At 38.5% G+C, this 20718-nt stretch overlaps 1 protein-coding gene across 2 annotated transcripts in view; it reads right to left on the bottom strand.

Moving 5' to 3' along the window:
- The window catches only part of Nrdc (nardilysin convertase), a 71356-nt gene that overhangs the window by 37270 nt on the left and 13368 nt on the right, over nt 1-20718 (bottom strand). The window contains exons 2-9 of one of the 2 annotated variants that reach the window (XM_005353563.3): nt 17000-17318; nt 13599-13732; nt 12521-12590; nt 12294-12375; nt 10676-10829; nt 6479-6552; nt 2837-2932; nt 1490-1612 (exon numbers count right to left, since the gene is read on the bottom strand). In XM_005353563.3, the coding sequence (XP_005353620.1) occupies nt 1490-1612; nt 2837-2932; nt 6479-6552; nt 10676-10829; nt 12294-12375; nt 12521-12590; nt 13599-13732; nt 17000-17318 (1052 nt within the window). The remainder of the gene's footprint in view (nt 1-1489; nt 1613-2836; nt 2933-6478; nt 6553-10675; nt 10830-12293; nt 12376-12520; nt 12591-13598; nt 13733-16999; nt 17319-20718) is intronic. The other variant, XM_005353565.3, reaches the window with a different exon arrangement.

Here is a 20718-nt window from a genome sequence, read left to right as displayed (position 1 = left end):
AGCTTTGGAGCCTGTCCTGGAACTCCCTTGGTAGACCAGGCTGGCCTCGAACTCACAGAGATCCGCCTGTCTCTGCCTCCCAAGTGCTGGGATTACAGGCGTGCGCCACCACCGCCCGGCTCATTTCCTTCGATTTTTTAAAAAACATTCTATTTTTATTTCAGTATAGTGGAGTGTGTGTGTGTTGTGTGCCCTAGTACGGGTACTGGTGGAGGCCAAAAGAGGGTGTGAGATCTCCTGGAGCTATAGTTATAGGTGGTTGCTAGGCACCCATCATGGATGCTGAGAACCAAAGTCTGCTCAGACCCAAGCACAGCAAGCTCTCTTTACTGACTAATCAATGTAACCCCGTTTTTAATTAATGTCAAATAATGGAGCAACTAATACATCATACTGATTAAGACAAACATCCTATGAAAGTAATACAGCTGACCCTTGAACAATGTGGAAATGTTGACCCGGTGGCAGTTAAAACACACACACACACACACACACACACACACACACACACACTCTACCACATGTAATTTATCTCTATGGGAATGTGTGTACATGCTCTGTGTTTGTGCATGCATTCATGCACATGTACTGTGGATATGCAGGGAAGCCGGAGGTCAATGCCATTGTCATTCTCAATTGCTCTCTATCGCATTTTTGAGACAGGGTCTCTCACTGAACCTGGAACTTACAAGTTCAGCTAGACTGGCTGGGCATCAAGCTCTCTGCCTGTCTGTCTCTCCAGCACATTACAGGCAATACACTGGTGCTTGGAATTTTTACATGGGAACTCAGGTCCTCATGCTTACAATGACAAGCAATTTGCCTACTGAACCATCTTTCTAAACCCGATATTTAAATTTTGACTGTCTCCAAAACTGACTACTAACATCAAGCTCTTAACAGAAGCCTTGTCAATAACATAAACAACCTATTAACACATATTTTAGTCTTCATACATATTATATTCAGTAAAAAGCTATGTGAGTACCATGAGATCTTTTTAAAAAAAATAGCAAAAACGAAAAAAAAAAAAACCTACAATACAGTTTACTAGAGAAGATAACTGTCCATTCGGATATGATCAGCAGTGCTGTATGCAGATGTCACAACACTGGTTACCATCACAACAATAAATAAGAAACTATTCCAGCAGTAACTTACGACCATTACTTCCATGTAGCTATGCTTTAATACAGCATCTAACATCAGTTTACATTTCTCTCTGCTGCAAATAATGTAGTATATTTATCCGAGTTTAGATTAATTTTATCTTTGTCGATTTGTGTATATTTTCTGATAATAAATAATAAAATAACTATTATCAATTTTATGCATTCATGAGATATCTTTTTCTTAATTTTTTTTGACATTTCTAGGTTGTGTGATTCTTATGCAAGTTTCTCCAAAATGCTGCAAACCTTCAAAAATAAACTGCAACTCAAGCCCTGCTAATTCAGAGTAACTTTAAGGATGTAACAGATAATACTACCTTTGGACTGAACAACTAAGGTCATATAATGGGCAGAGTAGTAACGCATCCAGAATTCTCTCAGTCTAGAATGTGTATCAATGTTATTCTTCTTTGGTTCATGCTTGAGTGTCTCAGCATTTCCTACATAAAAAATAAATACATATTAAAAATTATAGAAGCAACTAAATGTACTTTTTTTTAAAGGTCTTCTACACCAACAATGAAGGACCTACAAGCTTAAAAGACCTAGGAAATTATCCAAGTAACTCAAGAATTCTGAGCTGGTATGTAAAAATAACATAAGCCAAGAAACAGTTCTGAAATAGACACATAGGAATAATCAATGGTTAGAAAAATGTCAACAGCAGACAGTAATTGTCTAAATTTCTTTGCTGAACAGTCTAATATTGATTTATGTTTTCCTCTCTAAATTATTTTACTAATATTCTCCCTAATTCTTAAAAATAAAGCATAAAAAGCCAGAGTCCAATGTTACCCATCAGATACAGGAATGTATAATAAAATTAGCCTTTGATTAGATCAACTCATCTTGGTCTCCGCCAAGCTACGACAGCATTAATAGGTCACAAGTGGTTTCTACCAACAATAAAAGGCCATTATGAAAAACAGATACCACTTCAACGGCTTACCAGTTAAACGAAATTAGGCCACAGCTCAAAAACTATTAGAGAAACCATTCCTGATGTCTGTTGATAAATGGAAACATCAAGCTGGGGTACAGGCTTTACAATCAGAGAAACAGACATTCAAATCCTCATCAAACACTTACTACCTGTGTAACTAAGCAAATTACACAACTTCCCAAGCATGTTTCCCTTTAAATGGCGATTATAACGGCACCTACCTCTTATGAACCAACATATAATGCATACACAGCCAGCACAGTATCAGCACCTAGACAGCACTCGCAGAATGTCCAATTCTGTTCTAGCAACACCCAGTGTTAAAGTAGCAAGCACAAGCATGCTCACATCTTGCTATGTGAAGTTTTCTAGCTGCCCTCTAGAAGGTAAAAGCACTTAGCTGTCCCAGCTTATTAATTTTTCTTTTGTTTGGGGGATTCTGGGTGGGTAGATTTTATTGTGTTTTTGTTTCATTTTGTTGTTATACTTGCTCCTTTATGGCTGGCCTATAGGTTGAGGATCACAGTGATCTTCTGATCCTCCTGCCTCTACCTCCCTGAGGAATGACAATGCACCCACCACACCCAATTTTCTGCAGTTCTTGGGACCAAATCTAGGGCCTTGTGCTTTCCAGGCAGCACTCACCCGACTGTCTAACCCTCTGTACCAGTTTGTCTTGTTCTCAGTTTTCTTTATCCAGAAACAAATTATAGTATCTTACCCCAAAAAAATTTCCCCATAGGATGTCCAGGTCGAGCGAGGCTTCCAAACAACATTTCTTTTCTGTTTGCATCAGAAGGTCTTGCAAGCTGATATTCTGTCAGTTTTAAAGAAACATTTGCAATAAGATGAAACTTCATTTTTTTTGATTGTCTGAAAATTCAAGCTTATAATAAGAACTGAAGCAAGGGGTACTAAAATTTTAATATTTTTATGTTAAATTTTCCTTTAATTGCTATTACTGCTTACTTAGTTCATGATTAAATTGTATTATAAGGTTAAAGGGGGTACTAAAATTGACTTTAAAAATATGTTATAAAACTGAAGTTGGTAACACAATGGCCTAAAGTTGGTCCTATCACTTGATCTATCATTCTCAGTAAACCGATCACCTTTCTAGAGTTTTGCTCTTATTTTCAAATGAGGCAATGCAGCTAGCTAATGATCTGAATGTTTCAGCTCTAGATACATTGTTATTATGTCTAAGGATTTCCCGAGGAAAGCACTAAAATGCTCTATCTATCAGTCTTCAGATCTGAGGCCTTAGTCACATATTTTGTTTAAATATTATCAAAGCAACTATGTTGATAATAATATGTGATGGTTAAGAACAATTACTTTAAAGTCACAAGTATCTTTGCTAATGCTATAGTTTCAATGTTTTCATCACCCTAAAATTTGTATGTTAAAACCTGATCTCTAATGCCCAGCAGTAGAGGTGCATGCCTTTAATCCCAGCACACAGAAAGCAGAGACACGCAGATCTCTATGAGTTCAAGGCCAGCCTGGTCTAAGGAGCAAGTTCCAGGACAGGTAGGGAGGGTTGTTACACAGAGAAATCCTGTCTCGAAAAAACAAACAAACAAAAAATGATCTCCAATGTGACAGCCTTCAAAGAGGGGAATGTTAAGAGTGTTTAGGTCATGAGTCCTCAAGAATAAAACAGTGTGCTTAGAAAAGTGACCCAAGTGCTGGAGAGATAGCTCAGCCATTGAAGGCTCACAACCAAAATGACAAAGTGACCCCAGAGAGCTCCACTGTCTTTCTGTTATGTGAAGATGTAAGGTAAAGGTGGCAGTCTACAAATCAAGAAGCAGGCCCCTGCCAGAGACCAAACCTGCTGGTGCCTTCACACTGGGCACCTTAGCTTTTACAATGGTAAGGCATTGCTGTCTGTAAGCCTGAGCCCAGGGTGTTCTATTAAGGAAGTCCAGACAGACTAGGACAGCCAACAACCCTAGCTATATCACTGAACTCAGGCAGCTCTGAGAAAGCGATCAAACTTTCCTGATTCCATAAAGAGACCTAACAGGACCAAGAGCACATCACTCTTACATAGGATTACATAAGAAAGTCTTTCAAAAAATATTTACAGAACACCTACTGTTCGTCAGCCATAAAAAAATAGTTGGAAGCAGAAATGTGAATAAAAGCCCTGTACTAAGTTTATATTCTCATAGGGGAGAAAAGCAACAAACAACAAATATGTCTGTGTTAGTGATGGATACTGTAAAGACAGACTTCTTGAGAAGTAACTCAAGCTGAGCTTGAAGGACAAGCTCAGACAGTTTTCTAAGTAAAGGAAGAGAACGATAAATGGGGAGGAAGGAGAATATGGCACCTCTGATAAAGAGACAGGTCAATATGACTGAACAACATTGAGAAAAGGAAGACAAAAGATCACGTGAGTACAGCCCTTGACCATCCAGTCATGAACAAATACAGACAGCTGGGGAAACTACTGACTCTGGGCCTCTCTGTGAACAAACCCTCTAACCTAGTTTCAACAAAGAAGTACTCAGTAGACGCTGATTATTAATTATCAGGGAGCAGAGCATTGCAGAAGTTTTACGGGGCCCGGGGATATGACACTATTAGATTCTTAAGCAATCCATTCTTTATGCCAATGTGTAGAACTAACTGACGATAATTGAGAGTAAAGCCAGGAAAACTTGAGGCACAACTGTAATAGTCTGTAAGAAACTAGAAAAAAATAGAAACATTAGCAGAAGTCAGCATTCAGGAATCCACTTTAGTTATAAATTATACAGGTGAGACATTAAAAATATATTTGTTCAGCCGGGCGGTGGTGGCGCACGCCTTTAATCCCAGCACTTGGGAGGCAGAGGCAGGCGGATCTCTGTGAGTTCGAGACCAGCCTGGTCTACAAGAGCTAGTTCCAGGACAGGCTCCAAAACCACAGAGAAACCCTGTCTCGAAAAACCAAAAAAAAAAAATATATATATATATATATTTGTTCTTTGAACACGATAAATATTTTTCTCAAACGTCTCTGTAAAAATATGAAGATGTGGCTGTAACCTAAGAGAAATGGTTTTAAAGTAGTGTACATCTTGGCTGAGGTGTGCATATGTATGTGCATATAGCAGTACAGGGAGCGGTGCTGGAGGGAAGTCCATTCCCTCATCTTGGATATGTGCGAAATTATTAGCTTCATGGTAACAGAGGCTTTGCAGACAGAATAAAGGCAGGAGCCCTGAAAAGGAGAGGATACGCTGGGCTACTTGAGTAGATCTGTTATAACAGTGAGGGTTTTAAGAGTGAGGGATGAGAGCCTCAGAAAACAGAGATCAAAGAAGAAGAGTCAACATTGCTGTCTCTAAGGAGGGACAGGAGCCATAGCCTAGGAATGAGGAATAGATTCTCCCTTTGAGTGCAAAAATGTAGTCCTGAAGAAACAGTCTTCAGACCTCCTCAACAAGAAAATAACTTGTTTGAATTGAAGCCACCAGACTTCTAGTAATTTGTTCAACAGCAACAGGTACTTAATACCCTACACATGCAAACATATCCAGTTGATTAGAAAAAAATACAGTGTAAGTATCTGAACACTCAGAAAACACACTCTGTCACTTGACAGATAAATGGGTTTTGGACATACCCTTTACCCCAACCACTAGGGTGCATGATGTAAGCAAGTATACCTGCTTAAGTGAAAATAAAAATTATCATTAAAATGGCTGAGGGTTTTTTTTTTTCCTTTTTCTTTTTTAGAAACATGGTTTCATACTGTAGCCCAGCCTGCCCAGGAATTCAGGTCTCTACTCCTGCATTAGCTTCTCCAGTGCAGGGATTAGAGGAATATACCATCATAACTAGCTTAAAATAAGTAATGTTTAAGACTGATTTCTCCTACAATCTTCTTTTGCAACAAATAAATCTCACTTAAAGTTTCCTATTTGATTTTCAGCATTGCAAATAAATTCCCAAAGTTAAGAGAAAGTAAAATGAAGTGCACTTCCTGACAGGGATTTAATGTCTTCAACCACAAACATACCACAGTTATTTTCCGTAAAGAATACACAAAATTGCCAGGTAACAAAGGACAAACTGTAAGTATGTACACTTAAAATGGAGCCTCAGGGAAAGTGTCTCTCCATACACAGAGAGTAACTGAACTTTAACATTAGCTTTATAAAGGAACCCAGTATCCTTTTGGCTCATGGCAACTCAATCCTCAATGAGATATTTACCAACCTCAGGATTAAATATGATGCATCTATTTCAATGTTGCCCTTTGAAATGTAAAGATAATGACTTAGTTTCAAAAAAATGAAAAAACGCTAACAACTAGTTTGAATAAAAGAAACAAATTGTTCTGAAACATAAAAAGCTTCCTTACCACTGTCAACAGCTTCAACTTCCCGGTCAATGGCATCTCTGATCATTAGTGGATGGATGAAAAACTGGGCCCATCTGAAAAGTAAAACAGTGTTTCTAGGATTGTTCAGTTTCATCAAACGATATCCATTTTAATTAACTATTTTTATTCAATTGGAGAATTACCTCAAAACCAACAAGATCAAAATAATAATAGTCTATTGTTTCTATATTTTAAATCTAAAAACACCTTGTTTCTTTGTGAAATAAAGCACTCAATCAGAAAAGTATTAGGACATAAATAAACAGATTAAAGCCTTTTCAAAAGTTTCCTACTCCACATCCTGCCCTTTCTTTGTAGTGCTAAGGAACAAACTCACAGCCTCAGCCTCCCACATTCTAGGAAACCACTCTACCACTGAGCTACATCTCCACCTTAAGAGATGAAACACTGCTGTGATGTCCAGGCTGGCCTTTAACTCATGACCCTCCTGCCTCAGTTTTGTGAGTTTATTCCCAAAACTGTTCTTTTTCCAGAAAAGATAAAACAACTGAAAGACTAACTTTCTGAATTTTTTGCTATGCAACTTTGCTCTGGCATCAACACATTCATTAAGACATCCATATTCCTCCTAATACTTAGTATACCTTGAGAAAAAACAGGAAATATTTTTACTTAGTTCTAAAAAAAAGTCATATGCAAAATACTTCAAGCAAAACAAGACAACCAACAGCAACCAACAGGCACGATGAGTTGTGATCAAATCAGTCTCACAGCACTAATCCTGCATATTGTGCCCCCCGTGATTTGATCCCAACGCTGGATCAAATGGTGATCACTTGACACACAAGAAAATTAAACACAGAGGAAAATTTAAAATAAAATAACTTTTAGCACATGGGATTAAACATACCAGGACCAAAACCAAACAAATATCTTTTTTTTTTTCAAGACAGGGTTTCTCTGTGTAGCCCTGGCTGTCCTAGAACCCCCTCTGTAGACCAGGCTGGCCTCAAAGTCAGAGATCCACCTGCCTCTGCCTCCTGAGTACTGAGATTAAAGGAGTGCACCACCTCTGCCCAGCACTAACCTTTTTTAACTTCTCAAGAACTACTCTTTTTTTTTTTTGTCACCAAAGGGAACAAATACCATCACTTCCATTGAGAATACACTTCTTAAGCAAAATAATTTAAATACACAGCATGTAATATATTGTTTGATTCAATGCTATGATAGTGTATTCATCCATATGGGCAAATGTGACTGTACTTTATTTTCACTGTTGTCACAACATTCACTGGAATGAATTTTTTAAAGATTTATGTATTTATTATGTATACAGTGTTCTACCTCCGTGTACTTCTGCAGGCCACAAAAGGGCGCAAGATCTCATTACAGATGGTTGTGAATCACCGTGTGGTTGCTGGGAATCGAACTCAGGACCTCTGGAAGAGCAGCCAGTGCTCTTAACTCTCTCCAGCCTAACACTGGGTGAATTTCTGCATCTATTCCACTGCTATCAACAGATACCTGGGCTTTAGAACTGAGTACTACAAACACTGCTACCATAAGTTAGTTTTTTATACGGTGTATTGGGTCATACGCAGAAGTTCTCTGTTCTCTAGGAAAGAACTACAAAGGAATAGTACACACATGCATTAGCAAATAATACGCAATTTTTTTGAAGTGGCAGTACCAATATATATTTGCCCCCACCTCACCTCTACAGCCTTAACTTTCCTTTGATAGTATCGGAGTTTAAATTTTTCCCTAACTTTTGAGTTACATCTCACAACAGTTTTGATTTACATTTCCAATTCCTAATAAAGCTCAATGCCATTTTAGATAGTTATATCAAGAATTTATTTTTTAATATTTATTCAAATATCTTTCTGATTTATTGTATTTTTAATTCTAACAATACATCTACTAATATTTATGTTTTATATACCAATTTAAACCATACTGAATACTTGTGTACAAAAATTCACTAAATTAAAAATCAATAACTATTCAAAATATAGGTCATTTGTTATTTATTGCAAAAATATTCTCCATACATTTTATTTGTTTTATTAACAATAGAGAGTGGTGCTGGGGTCAAATCTGAGCCTTGTTTATCATTGAGCCAGGTCCTCACCTCTTCAGTTTCTTCTCATGAATATAATATGCCATTTCCTTTCTGGTTTTTGGTTTGTTTTTTAATCTTATTTGACAAAGCGTATCTAAATTGTGGCTTTAGAGAATAGCAATTTTGTTCACTCTTTAGTCTACAATCTATCCAGAACATTTTTTGTGTTCTTGAGTTAAGGAGTCAATTATATTCCTATATTCACGGAAACTCAATTGTCTTGGTATCATTTCATCAAAGGGCCTTTCAGCACCTTCTCATAGTGTATTTGTCTAAGCGTCCACATAGATGGTGCCTAGTTCTGTGACTATTATTACATTTGTCTCCTGCCAACACCACATCCTATCTATCACCAAATATAAAAGGTCACAAAGACTGACATCTTCTTCAAAGTTTCATGATTTTTGTTCTCACATTTAAGAGCGTGGCTCAATTTAAATTAAATTTTGTAAACAGCTGAATAAAGAACTTTGGCTCTTTGTTCTGCATGTGGACATTCAGCTGTCCTGCACTCTGCTATTGGCAGCAGGTGCCATGGTTTGTTCCTAGAGTCCCAGTTATAGGCCACTGAGCAGAGTCTATTTTTACGCAGAGTTGTATTACTGGGATTTCTGCAGCTTCAAGTCTTGGAGAAATAAGTGTCCAATTTATTCTTAAATATAACTTGGACTACTATTGCTTCTTACTTTTCCCATATGAACTTAAAGATTAGCTCACTGATTTCTCTAAGGGGCAGCAAAAATTTTGAAATGATTGTGATGAATCTCTAAGTCAGTTTGGAAATTATTCTCATTCTTAACAATAAGAAGTATTCTATGCTCCCATTCTTAACAATACTAAGTGTTGAGCTGGAGAGATGGCTCAGCAGGTGGGTCTTCTAGAGGACCTGGGTTCAATTCTCAGCACCCACACGGCAGCTCACACTTGTGACACAAGTTCCAGTGGATCTGACACCTTCATACAAACATACATGCAGGTAAAACACCAATATATTAAAAAGAACAAAACCCTAAGCCTCAGGCTCACGGTATAGCTTCTCATCTCTCTATTATTACTTATCACTTATTTGTGGACTTCCTACTGTTACAAGGCTTTCACTCCTTTTGTTTATCCTGAAGTATTTTATTCTTTTAGATGCCATTATTAAAGAAGGTATGCTCTTAATTTCACTTTTGGACTTTTCACTGCTAATGTAGAAAAAAAATGAGGGAGTTGAAGAGGTTGCTCAGTGGTTAAGAGAATTTACTGTTCTATCCGAGGACCAGAGTTTGGATCCCAGAACCCACACCAAGTGGCTCACAAACACCAGTAACTCCAACTGCTAAGAATCTGACACCCCTTGTGATATGTGTGAGCATCCACACACAGAAACACACACACACTAAATCTTTTAAAAATAAGTATAAGGAGGTGAGAAGATGCCACAATCAATAGAGTGCTTGCCATTTAAGAATAAAGACCTGAGTTCAATCCCAGATCCACATAAAAGCCTGGTATGGAGCCACGCAACCATAATCTCAGCACTAGGGAAGTAGAGACAGGGGGATCCCTGGAGTTTGCTGGCCAGTCAAGCCAAACCACTGAACTGCAGGTTCCTGAGAGTTTAAAAAATGACAAGCCAAGCTGGGCGATGGTGGCGCACGCCTTTAATCCCAACACTCAGGAGGCAGAGGCAGGCGGATCTCTGTGAGTTCGAGACCAGCCTGGTCTACAGAGCTAGTTCCAGGACAGGCTCCAAAGCCACAGAGAAACCCTGTCTCGAAAAAAAAAAAAAAAAAAAAAAAAAAAAAAAAAAAAAAAAAAAAAAAAAAAAAAGACAAGCCACGTATGATGGCACATGCTTCTAATCCCAGCACTCAGGAGACAAAAGGCAGGTAGACCTATGTGAGTTAAAGGCCAGCCTAAGTGTACATAGCGAGTTTCAGGACAGCTATTCACATACAGTGAGACCTGGTCTTAGGAAGAAAATAGTTTCCTCCATTTTCCTCATATAATCTGACAGTTCTAGAGAACTAGATTACTTCTTGAAAATACCATAAAACATGTTCAATATTTCCATTTGTATAATGTTATTAAATAACAGTTACCTATCCAGGGCTTCCTTGAAATACTTTCTTTGGACATCAAACTGAAAGACCGTGCGTTCACAATCAGTTGAGGCATTATCACTACCTCCATGTTTCTTGAGGAAGGCATCAAATCCATTCTCATCCGGATATTTCAAACTACCCATAAATACCACTAAATGAAAAGAATAAAAAGTCATATAACACAAAGAAATAGACAACATTTTTATTATCACAGATGAACTTTTCTGTGCAAAGATAAAGCAACACATTAACAATGGCTATTTCTGACTCCGCTACACTGACGCTGTGAAACATTCTACAATGCTCAGAAGTAATTTCTACTGCAAGAAAACCCAAACATTTCATTTTTTTAAAAATAGATGACTAATTTACTTATCAGAAGGCTAAAAGTTAAACAAGTTTATGTGCAGATTAACTACTACCGCAAAGGATGTCAGGTAAGAAGATTACTTTCAAATAACTTAGAAACTAAAAGTATAAAAAAATAACTAATGCAGAAAAGTCCATGTGTAAACACCTGTAGCCATGTAGCATCCACACTGTTTTATTGAGGCGTACTTGTAGTTAAACATTATGGTTTCTTCTTGTGGTTTATTAGCCATGCCTTTTTATTGTTTATAAATAATAAACAATTTTTCCCCCACAATTATGGTGTCATTGGGTACTATAAATACTGAAAGAGACCTGTTCCAACCAGAGCTAGCCAATTCCTAGAGAATGGTGACTGTCTCTTGCTCTGTTCACTGTCGTTGCCAAATAATGATGCCTACATGAAATAGGTTTGGGGCTGGAAAGATGCTCAGTGGTTAAAGCACACACTCAACAAATGTGAGAGTTAGGATTCAAATCCTTAGAATCTATGTAAAATGTGGGCGGTGGTGGCGCACGCCTTTAATCCCAGCACTTGGGAGGCAGAGGCAGACAGGTCTCTGTGAGTTCGAGGCCAGCCTGGTCTACAAGAACTAGTTCCAGGACAGGGCCCAAAGCTCTTACAGAGAAACCCTGTCTCGAAAAACCAAAAAAAAACAAGACAAACAACAACAACAACAAAAAAAAAAAACTGTTTGGGGTTCATATTTTAGCCAGGCAGTGGTGGCGCACGCCTTTAATCCCAGAGCTTGGGAGGCAGAGGCAGGTGGATCTCTATGAGTTCGAGGCCAGCCTGGTCTACAGAGCTAGTTCCAGGACAGGCTCCAAAGCTACACAGAGAAACCCTGTCTCAAAAAAAAAAAAAAAAAGAATCTATGTAAAATGCAAGGTGGGTGTGGGGCAGCCCCCTGTAATTCATTTTATTTCAGAAGGCAGAGAGGCTCCCCAGAGCAAGCTGGCTAGAGAGGCTAGCCATACTGGCAAGCTCTGGGTTTTACTGAGACCTTACTTCAAGGAATAAAGTACAGATTAAGAAAGAGACTGTTTTCATTCAAATCTTTAATAGGTCTATTTAGATGAAAAAAGTCTTTCCCTATGATTATTCCTAAATCAGTATATTTTTCTTAGCTTTTTCTTAGTTTAAATGTACTTCAATTAACCAATTACTAATCTTTGAAATCAGTTCATACAAATTTAAAGGGAAAAAGGAAACCACACCCGGGAATGATATTTTACAAGATCTTACTGTGCTCCAAAAAGTGTGCCAGCCCAGGCAGGTCATCTGGATCAGCAAAGCTCCCAACTCCGACACACAGAGCCGCTGCAGACTGGGGTAAGTAGAACACATACAAATAGCTGAGTCAATCCTGGGGCAGTACCAGTACCTCAAGGGTTCATGCCAACAAGTTTTCCGATAGGAAGGAAGAGAAGTCTTTCCCTGGGGATCGGGAGGAGCAGCAAAGTGAAACTCACCAGCACTGTGTCAGTTTCACCCTGCTGCTCCTCCACTTGCCATCCTGCCAAATGCTCAACAGGCGCAGACCTGGGGGAGAAAGCAGAAACAGACAGAGACGGGAGAGACCAGCCACCCAGACATCATTTCATGTTGCTGAGTCAGAATTCTGAAGCGAGTTTATTCCCTGAGTTACTAGATTTTGGAAATCTGCAGAATTAATATATCTTGATAGAATAAAGAGCTCTACACAGTTTAAAACTTTTCAGTTACAAACGTGAAACTTCTCAGTGAAAACCCAGAAGGTTTTACTACTAAAATGGGATAGGGACAAATAACAATTTAGGAAAATATCTAATAAAAAATATGCAAATGGTTAAAAGAGAAAATTTTTTGTTATTAAAAAGCTACAGGATTTAAAGAGGCTTTTTAGTTCTTCACTTTGTATTGAACACACATACTTTTTTTTTTTTTTTTTTTTTTTTTTTTTTTTTTTTTGGTTTTTCGAGACAGGGTTTCTCTGTGGCTTTGGAGCCTGTCCTGGATCTAGCTCTGTAGACCAGGCTGGTCTCGAACTCACAGAGATCCGCCTGCCTCTGCCTCCCGAGTGCTGGGATTAAAGGCGTGCACCACCATCGCCCAGCCCATATTTCTTATTGATATGAATTTGCCAAATTCCTGGGGAAAATTAGTTTTTAGCAAAATAGATGGCCAAGATGTACACAAGACTCCATTTAAAATGATTGTGACTTACTATCATCATTAGTTAAAAGATTTTAGGTAGAAGAAATAGTCAATTTGAAAATAGGAAAGTAAATATTAACTTTCCCAACTTTGCGTCAATTTTCAGAGCTAATCCACTTGGTGAAGTGTTGTTTGATAAGGTAAAAATAGTATGGTGTTTCAATAAAAAAAAAATAGTATGGTGCTGGCATACAAGCCAATCTTGTACACTCAGAAGAACCAAACAGCCTCACTTGATACTTCAAGTTCCATTTTTGTAGACTTAGGCACATAAGCTCATTTAAAACATGGAAGAATACCCACTTCTTCAAACCACAGTCTACCCTGTTCTGTGACGTTTAATAGATGCCTAACCTGCTTTCAGCTCCAACTACCCCATAAAGATTTCTTGTCTCGACCAGCAGGGTTGAAGACATTTTTGAATAAGTTGACTTAAACCACAGTTTATCAGTCAGCTTTGACCACAGCAAAAACAGGTTCTGCGATTGCTAGAAAAGAAATTCATACTTGAGAATTTCTACCCAAGAAATTTATACTTGAGAATTGAGTTATAAAACTCAAAATTATGAACAAATAATAATTCAAATATATCATACTTAAATTTCAATCTTGTTAATTTATTAATGTTTCAGATCGAGAAAAACTTTTTTTTGAAGGACAGAAATGGAGATAATTTTTAAAAAATCTTCAGGAAAGTAATTAACTTCTAATTAGATAATGTTCTCCAAAAGGCAAGACTTTCTTCCCATTTCATCAATGAGATTTATCTTACATAAGGCTCACATTTCTCAAATAAAAAATAAATCCTAATATCACTTCAGAACCTATGCCATTTTCAAGCCACCTCTCACCTAAACTAACCTGTTCATTTTCCCTCCCAATGTTTATTGTGTATGGCTCAGTAAAGACCATCTCCCACTGTTACAATCGTGGAATCTTTTCCCACTAGGATGCCCACTGCTTCAGAGCCAAGTGACCAAATCTCTTCAAACTTCACTGCTTACTGAAGAAAGTCCAAAGCACAAGGGAAGCTACTTGCAGGTTCATAAACAGGAGGGTAAGTACAGAACTCAGAGGTAAGAAGCTAAGATTAATAATACTGTTATTTGGGGAGTTAAGACAGAGCTCAGAAACTTGAACTCTCAGTGAACTTGAGAGTGGGTGCGAGAGAAAGAGAGCCAGTTCGTGCAAGACACCAGAGACACCAGAGACACCAGAGACACCAGAGACACCAGAGACAGACTCAGGCTACAGCTCCATTTTGACATAAATTTTCCACTCTACTACTGCTCTAATAAGAATTAGATATAAGCCTATTAATTCCCAATTTGCCTGTAAAAACTTTAAAATCGTCTACCAAGTAGTACATGTAGAAATTTATTTACTGTTTTGAGTTTTCCTCTGAAGTCCTCCAGTCTAACACAACTTGGCCTACTATGTGACACACACAAATAAAGCTTCTGAAAAACATAACTCAATCTACCCAAAAAATTGGTAAAGAAAGCTGGGCGGTGGTGGCGCACGCCTTTAATCCCAGCACTCGGGAGGCAGAGGCAGGCGGATCTCTGTGAGTTCGAGACCAGCCTGGTCTACAGAGCTAGTTCCAGGACAGGCTCCAAAGCCACAGAGAAACCCTGTCTCGAGAAAACCAAAAAAAAAAAAAAATTGGTAAAGAAATTGGTACAACCTTTCTTAAAAGAAAAAAGGGGGGGCTGGAGAAATGGCTCAGTGGTTAAGAGCAGTGTCTGCTCTTCCAGAGGTCCTGAGTTCAATTCCCGGCAACCACATGGTGGCTCACAACCATCTGAGGTCTGGTGCCCTCTTCTGGCCTGCAGACGTACACACAGACATAATATTGTATGCATAATAAATAAATAAATAAATATTTAAAAAAAAAAAAGAAAAAGAAAAAAGGGGGTGTGGGGAGTGGTGGTATATGTCTTTAATCCCAGCACTCTGGGGGCAGAGGTAGAGAATCTCTGTGAGTTTGAGGCCAGCTTGTTTTACAGAGCAAGTTTCAGGCCACCCAGGACTACATAGTAAGACTCTGTCTTTTAAAAAAGAGGAGGAAGGAGGAGGAGGAGAAGAGGAGGAAGGACTCTCAAAGAATTAATTTAAGAGAATTAGTGAAGCCAAGAGCAGTGGGACATATCTACAGTCCCAGCTTCTGGCTGTATCAGAGTTTGAAACCAGCCTAAACCACCAAGTAAGATATTCCCATCTCAAGAAAGGGGGTAGCAGTAGGCAGAGCATGTCTATAATCACAGCTCTCTGAAATTCTAGCACTCAGAAGGCTGAAGCAAGAAGGTAGAGCATTCAAAACTAACCAGAGTTAATTAACAAGAATTGGTCTCAAAACACCAACAACAATCATTACTACTTATAACCATACATTTTCAAATCTTTGAGGGTTAACCACTTTTTAAAAACTGGGAACTGAATCTTGATGACGACTGATGATGATAATGATGTGTGTAGGTATATGTGGAGTACCAGCGTGCATATGGAGGTCAGAGAACTCTCAGTAGTTATCCCTTCTCTGCCCTCTAAGTTCCAAAGATCAATTCAGCTCATCAGACTTGCATAGCAATCACCTCTACCCACTAAGCTATCTTGCCAGTCCCACAAATTCTTTTGAGATCTAAATTAATAACCTAACTATAAATCCTGTATATTAAGACTATACCATACTGTTGCACTGATAGTCAACTTTAAGTGAAGCATAATGGTGCATGCTTGTAATCCCAGCACTTGGGAAGTAGAGTCTAGAGCAGTGGTTCTCAACCTGTGGGCAGTGACCCCTTTGCCAAACCTCTACCTCCAAAAATATTTACAATTTATAAAAGTAACAAAATTACAGTTATGATATAGCAATGAAATAATTTTACAGTTGGGAGCATGAGGAACTGTATTAAAGGGTTTCAGCTTTAGGAAGGTTGAGAACCACTGCTCTAGAGGATCTTAAGTACAAAGTCATTCCTTCTATCCAGGGCTTAAAGCCAGTCTGGGCTACATTACACCCTATCTCAAAAAACAAACAAAACAAAACCAAGAAACTAACTTTAACAAACAGTTGCTGGTTGGTTCTACTATATCTCCAAGATGTCACCTACCCTCTAACAGAGGAAATCCCTCCTGCAAAATGGAAGTGTTCTTCAAAAGACATGTTGAGGAAAATATCCCTATCAAGACCCACATAGCAATTCACTGATCATTAAACTAAGTTCAAGTCTCTCACTTAAACTTTCCTGATGTACTTACTAATTCCAGCTGTTGACACTTTCTCATAGGTGAGATCAAGGTCAATTACTTATATAGAAATTACCCACAGGATAACTTAGAACTCTGGGGTCAGGTGAAAACGATACACCGCTAGCCTTGTTCTCCTTTCTCAAGTCTTTCCAAGGATCTTATCCCTTTATCTTCAGCTAAGAATTGTACAGATTCTCACTTCCTGACAGTTTGTAAAGCAGTGTACATAAATATATATATATAAACTCAAATATTGCCATTTTTAACCTCTAATGAATGGATTTTACACTTTTTGTTTCCTTTAGTCTGTACAGTAAGCATTATTACAGAGCAAACTGTTTTCAAAAAATATAACCTTTATATAAACTAGACTCTTGCTTTAAAAACATTAATCAAAAGATAAATGCATACTTCCCTTTTGCTACTAAGAAATAAACAACAAGTTCACTCATTGCCCCCAAGGAGTTCCCGAATGAGAAAGATGATATAGACATGACTCACACCTGTTTCTCAGTGGTTTTCTTTCTGGCTTCTACCCTCGCTTCTAATTCTTCCAGTTCGTTTTCCTCATTATCAAGATCGTCATCATCATGTTCATCATCATCTAATTCATCTTCATCATCAAAACCTTCTTCTTCATCATCCTCTATCTCGGCTCCAGAGTCTTCATCATCATCATCGTCATCGTCTTCCTCCTCCTCCTCGTCGTCTTCTTCTTCTTCCTCCTCTTCTTCTTCATCTGTTGCATTTCCTGTTTTACCCTCCACATTACTTAGATCTGAAATCAAAAGTGCCTGCAAGCCATTCTGTAATTTGATGTATCTGGGGCAGGGAGAACAAAACAAAACACAAAGCATTTTGTTTCAGTAAAAAGAACACATGTATGTTTAATACACACACTGAATACTACCTAAGTACCTCCACTTACCCCAAGTTCCAGTTACTCACCATCAACTACAGTTCATACATATTAGTTAATACATTTTTAAATTGTGAACCACTCCATCCAGTTAGGGCATGAATAAAGCCTTCATAAAAGCAATAATGATTATTTGTCCTGAGATATAGATATATACGTTCTATAGATACAAATCTTTACTGTATATTATACACATACATACACACATATATGTATATATTATCATCTTGGTAGCTGTCAGGTTCTTTTGTTCTTTTGGTTTTGGTTTGGTTTGATATGGATTTTTGAGACAGGGTCTATCTACACAGCCCTGGCTGTCCTGGAACTCATTGTGTAGGCCAGGCCAACCCTGAACTCAAATATGAGCTCTGTCTGACTCTCTTCCCAAGTTCATGCCTGTTATTCCGGTACTGGGAAAACTGAGGCAGAAGGACTCTGAGTTCCTGAGTTTCAAGACAGCCTGGATCATACAACATAGAAAGCACCTGTCTCGACCAATGAATAATCAATTTTTTAAAAATTTAGAGGTTAAGCACATGACCAACCATCTCTCCCAGTCCTTCAGTTAAGAAATAAGCATTTTACCAAAAACAAACCTTCTACCTAGATGGCCTAGGAAAACAGCTCTCCACAGTCAAAGCAGGCATGCCAGGTCCGCACCAAAGCACAACCACACAAATGTGAGCTCACTGGTTTGCCTCTATAAAATGCATTTGACATTGTACAGGTTTTCAAAGCTACTTTTAGAGACTGAAAAAAGTGGCCGTATCTCTAAGAAAACATAATCCCACAGACTCATAGCCCTATAAGTAAATGACTCTTATGTAGTAAAACTGTTATCATTTGATGCTCAGGTGTCTAGTATAGCCTGCTCGCATTTATACTAATTCTTTTATGCATTCACTCAATAAACATCTATTTAACAACTCCATCACACTACGTTGTCAGACATCACACTACGTTAAAAGGAAAACGCCTAAGGCCACATCTTCACCACTAGGTACACACTGTTCAGTAACAGGATCATCAAACTAGCAAACACAGAATATTCTTAAAAGAAGGAAGCAGTCAGGGAAACCTTCTGAAACAAAATACATTTCAGCCAAGCCTTGAAGCCTAGATAGTATTACCCACTGAGGAGACGGCTCAGTGGGTGAAGCACTTGCTATATACACACACGTGAGGATGGAGTTTACATCTCCAGATGGCACGTATGAGCGGGAGCTCCATCCTAGTGCTTCTATGGAGGATGGGAGGCCGACACAGAAGACGGCCCAGCAGACTGCCCATGGGCAGCTGGCCTGCCATACTTAGTAGCAACAAGAGACCCTGTCTCAAACCAAGTAGAAGGAAGGACTGGTATCCAAGGTGGTACTCTATTCTTCATAACATGTACATCCATATAGACAGAAAAGGAAAAATGTGGATTTAATTCCCTACCATATCAAAATCATATTCAAACAATAAAAAAAAGCTAGTGATTATGTTTTGTTTTCTTTGGGGATAAAATTGCAAGATTTGTGGAGCATAAATGGCCATTAGCAGATCATAAATTTTAAAAGTTATGAAAATTTGATCAGATTATAATAATGAAAATAAATAAGAAAAACCACAACCACAGATCTAAACACATGATGTGTATTAATTCTCCACCACAACACCAAAAAAAGAGTCAAAATTTCAGACCAATAAATAAGAAGTATGGAAAAGATCGGGATAAGATCAATTATTAACTGTGGTGGTTTGAATGGCTCCCATAGGGCCAAGGAGTGGCACTATTTGAAAAGATTAGGAGGTGTAGCCTTGTTGGAGAAAGTGTGTCACTGAGGGTAGGCTTGGAAGTTTGAGAAGCCCAAGCCAAGTCCAGTGGTTCTCTCTCTTCCAGTTGCCTGTGGATCTGGATGTAGAACTTTCAGCTACTTCTCCAGTACCATGTCTGCCTGTGAGCTGCCACATTTCCCACCATGATTATAATGGACTAACATCTGAAACTACTGTAAGCAAGCCCCAATTAAACGTTTTCTTTTATAAGAGTTGCTGTGTTCATAGTATCGCTTCACAGCAACGGAACACTGACAAAGACCATAAATAACTGAGAAGAATTCAAATGTCTACTGACAAGAGAAGGATAAACTGTGACTGAGTCACACAGCAGATGCCCCCGCTACAATGGCTTATCATAAAACAAGAAAACATATTTAGCAACAAGCTACAAAACTGGTAATCTTCAGGAAGCAAGTCACAAAGACAGCATACCACAAGAATAAAGCCAAATAAATAAATAAAGCCAAAAGGCAGGCAAGATGAACAAACATTGTTTAGGCACCATTTATATGTGATGAAACCAGAAAAAGGGGTTTACCAATCAAAGCAACGGAATAATACACCAAAAGATTTAAAATATTGTTAGAAAAAAAAAGGCAACATATAAGAAAACAGAAGCAAATCCTAGTTCTTGAGCTCACAGGAAAAGACCAGATGAGAAAACCTCATGCCAAGGACAGCCATCTGCAAGGCAGACTGGGCTGAAAGGTACCAGCTTTAAGAGAAAGGTGTCCCTGACCACTCCATCACCAGTCAACCCCTGTTCTCGTTAATCCTCTTTACATATGTCGGCAACATTTGTCACTACTTTTAAAACACTTTTTCTGCCTCAATAGAAAATTACAAAGATTTTTTCCCTCCCATATTTGCTATTATCTGGCAAGTACCAAACATTTAAGAAATATTTGCTGAATAGACAAAACAATGTTAATAGCTGAGAGTGTTGGCACATGTCTGGTAACCCTAGCCTAAGGAGGGAGACAGGGGGATCCTAATTCAAGGCCAGTCTGAGATACATAATGAAACAGTGTCTCAAAAACAAATCAAAAAAGAAAATGTTGAGGTGCAGAAATGGCTCTGTAGGTAAATGTGCTTGTCCCCATGCTACCAGAGGTAAAAGTAACCACCAAGTCAGCTACAACCTTGCAATCTACATCAGTGACCAGACTGCATGATATGCTGGTACAAATAGTGGCATAAACGTGAGAGAAACCAACCGTTATCTGACTGCATTTAAGGCCAGACACTGCTATATCCCATGTGGACACTGCTCAACTGACCAAGAATCTGAAACTAGATAGACCATGGTCTAGGATACTATATTATTTCCTGCTAAAGGAACACAGCAATAAAATGACTCCTACGCTTGGGCACCTGGGAGCCACTCTAGGTTCAAGTCTCTTGCCAACCCTAAAGTGGCTCCCTTAACTAAGAATTGTGCTTCCGTGCTCCACTATCCAACCTTCCTTTATCCCAATC

Source organism: Microtus ochrogaster, chromosome 10 (genome assembly GCF_000317375.1).
Source record: "Microtus ochrogaster isolate Prairie Vole_2 chromosome 10, MicOch1.0, whole genome shotgun sequence".
Classification (NCBI taxonomy): Eukaryota; Metazoa; Chordata; class Mammalia; order Rodentia; family Cricetidae; genus Microtus; species Microtus ochrogaster.
This window is presented reverse-complemented; position numbering and strand designations above follow the sequence as displayed.